At 37.7% G+C, this 3294-nt stretch overlaps 1 protein-coding gene across 1 annotated transcript in view; it reads left to right on the top strand.

The window, feature by feature from the left end:
• Positions 1-3116, top strand: part of LOC109473401 (NEDD8-activating enzyme E1 regulatory subunit-like) — a 30299-nt gene extending 27183 nt beyond the window's left edge. Inside the window, exons 14-20 of the mRNA XM_019773260.1 lie at positions 701-740; positions 848-934; positions 1454-1546; positions 1710-1753; positions 2001-2071; positions 2380-2429; positions 2971-3116. Coding sequence (XP_019628819.1) covers positions 701-740; positions 848-934; positions 1454-1546; positions 1710-1753; positions 2001-2071; positions 2380-2429; positions 2971-3080 — 495 coding nt within the window. The 3' untranslated portion in view covers positions 3081-3116. The remainder of the gene's footprint in view (positions 1-700; positions 741-847; positions 935-1453; positions 1547-1709; positions 1754-2000; positions 2072-2379; positions 2430-2970) is intronic.
• Positions 3117-3294: the final 178 nt, after the last annotated feature.

Raw genomic sequence — 3294 nt, 5'->3', positions numbered from 1 at the left:
AAACAGCATTTTTTTAGTATATTAAGATATGAAACAATATACCTACCTCTGCATGAAAGTTCATCTGAGTTGGTAAATTACATTATGAAAAACTTAAACTTTTCTCCAACTCAAAATTTGACTCACCAGAAATTTTCGACTGAATCACTCAGTCTCCTCAGCAATCTGACCCAAATGCTGTGGACACGTGGAAATTTCCACGTGTCCACAGCATTTGGGTCAGATAGCTGAGGAAGACTGAGTGATTCGGTCGAAAATTTCTGGTGAGTCAAATTTGAGTTGGAGTAAAGTTTAAGTTTTTCATAATGTAATTTACCAACTCAGATGAACTTTCATGCTGAACAGTTGTCCTTGTTGCATGTCTTTCAGCTACAAGGACCAGGCTAAACAGGATGCCTCAGCAGTGGCCTCCAGAGTCTCACAGATCTTGTCCTCCATAGGAAGGGTAAGTGTTCATACTCAATACAAATACATAGTAGGAGAAGGAGTGTGTGTGGTCATTTCTTAACATTGTAAGTTGAATCATCTTACATTAGTTATGGGAAAAAGTATTGTAAGTTATAATATTCTAGTTGGTTGTAAGAAAATCGACATAGTAAGTTTATGACTGCTTATTAGTTGATTATTTTACTTCCTTGGTGATGTTGTGTGTGGAACTGCTAGTTGCTGTAACTTTTATGTTTTCTACTTTCCCATACAGCCATCACACTGCATCTCAGAAGAGGTCATCAGGTTGTTTTGTAAGTATTCTGTGCTGGGGTGGTTTAGTTTGTGACTGTAAATTAATTCACAACTGTGTAATCTATGGATTTCATTTATGTGTGATTTAATCATTACACAAATACAGGCAGGAATGCAGCTTTCTTGAGAGTGGTGAGGACTCGATCTTTGGAAGAGGAGTACAACCCAGAGAAAGCCTGTGTGAATGAAATGGGTAAATTTCACTATTCATTCAGTATAATCTGTTCACTGTTTTTCTCATGTACATGTATCAGCATAACGTTTCAATAACTTCAATGCAATGTTTAAATACGATTCCTAGTACATTTGTAGTAATATTCCTGTCAAGACATTGAGTTTTCAGGGCTCAGAATACCAGGTGCATGTGCACCTTAGTGCACACAAATTTGGAGCCGTGCACCCAATTTTTTTCTTTGGGTGCACCAGTGCACACAAATATTTTCTTAGCTTTAACGTATATAAAGATGTTGAACAGTAGTTACACCATATTCTTAACATCTAAGTGTCAGAAAAATAATACAATCATTGGTATAGTACCTTTCTTGAAATGAAACATAATTATAGTTTTTGCAGACATTCTACTTATTTTATCTTATATGGTGCACCTAAAATATTTTTGTGCACCCAATTTCTTTGGTTGGTTGCACCAGTGCACCTATGCCCAAAAATGAAATTCGAGCCCTGGTTTAAAAAAAAATCTTCCCCTGAACAGGTGTTCAGCTTGAGAACCCAGACAGTGAGATAGCTCTGTACATCATGCTGAGGGCAGTGGACAGGTTCCAGCAGCAGTATGGCAGATATCCAGGTCAATTTCTTGTTCTTTTCTGAGCTGGTTTTAGATACGTAGTAGCTGCACAGTCTGGACATTTTTCTTCTGCCTCCCAGTGACATAGCTACAGTGACATAGCTATTGGAGTAGTCAAGACATGATAGAGTAATGACAGTGGATATTGATATTCTGCTTTTAGGTTACTATGATGATCAAGTTGAAGCTGACATCCCTAAACTCAAGGTGAGTGAACAAAGTTTTCTCATTACATGTACTTTTCATGCACACCTGTTTTTCTTGAAAAGGCTTAGCACAAAGGAAATTTATAATTGCCCTAAATGTGTCATTGACATGAATGAACATTATTCTTTCAGAATTTCCAAGATATAGAATTTAGTCTCTACAATTGTACCTTCAGTCTTTTCTTCAAATAGATAGTTAACAAATTTAACATGACCACAAGTTGATTCTAAAGTCATTGTCTCTCTAGGCATGCATGTGTGGACTTCTACAGGAGTGGAGTCTGAGCCCTTATATCAAGGATGAATATGTACATGAAATGTGAGTTGTCTTCCTTGTAATATAATATCCTGTACTAATGTCATTGCAGTGATAGAGGTCATTCTGTTTTCTGAAGCTTCAAGTGGATATGAATTTGCACTGTTTGTACATTTTCGAAGTCTGGCTGACTTGTGTTAGAATGTTGTAATTAGCTTATTCTATCAACGTGTTCAGCCCAAATCCTGTAGTTGTAGTATGCTGGAAAACAAAATGTCATTACCTTCACCGATAACTATATCAAAGAGTGTTAAACTAAAAAGAATCATGGTTTATTTTTCTTAAAAAGAATCATTTTTTTTCTGGTACAGGTGCAGATATGGAGGGTCAGAACTACACTCTGTAGCTGCCTTCATGGGAGGTAAGGACAAAATCAATGAGAACATGATCTGTCATTTTTTAGCAAGTCTGGTTGATTCTTTTAGGCCACTCCGACTTAATTTTTTGGATGACATCCTCTGAAGACCTCCAAACTAGTGTGCGCGGGCAAGTAAAAAAAATTCCGGCCAAAAATAAAAATGCTACTAAACCACAGGATAACTTCTAGGAATACAAAGCTGGTATTGTGAATTTGCGGCAGTACAAAGCGACGTGTGCGAGCTGACTTTTTGTGGAATTTATGAATCTTCTTGAGTCGTGGAGCTTCGGCAACCTGGGTGCCGTACTCCAGAGTTACCACCGGCTCCGTATTGTTGATAACTACCATGGACTACCCAGGCCTAGAGCCAGGCTAGAGCCTCGAGGGACATAATCCTTTTTTTTTTTGAGAACAGGCGAAAATCAATGCGTGTGTGGATGTCACCCATAAAATTAAGATGGTGTGGCCTTACATGTATGTACTTTCTCCAGGATTCCTAGTTTTATTGTTATGTGTGTGTTTATACTGATTTTGTGTTGTACAGGAGCTGCAGCTCAAGAGGTCATCAAACTGGTGACCAAACAGTTTGTGCCCTTCAACAACACCTACATCTACAATGCCATGAACTCATCCTCAGCCACATACAATCTCTGATGTGCAAGTCTCTTCAAGCAGTTACTTCTACCTTGTGAAAAAAAGAATCGAGATTTGCGAGAAAAATCCTTTATGGATTCTAGGTTCTGTGGAATTGTACCGTAGAAATGTTTTGGAACTGAAAAATACCAGCGTCAAGAAATTCACGTAGACATGATTATCAACTTCATGTATACTATTGTAATGTATTACAAGTGCTAGTAACCTTCATATT

The sequence above is a fragment of the Branchiostoma belcheri genome, unplaced genomic scaffold (genome assembly GCF_001625305.1).
Source record: "Branchiostoma belcheri isolate BF01 breed outbred unplaced genomic scaffold, Haploidv18h27 scaffold3, whole genome shotgun sequence".
Lineage (NCBI taxonomy): Eukaryota > Metazoa > Chordata > Leptocardii > Amphioxiformes > Branchiostomatidae > Branchiostoma > Branchiostoma belcheri.
The sequence above is the reverse complement of the archived record's forward strand: the minus strand, read 5'-3'. Positions and strand labels throughout refer to the sequence as shown.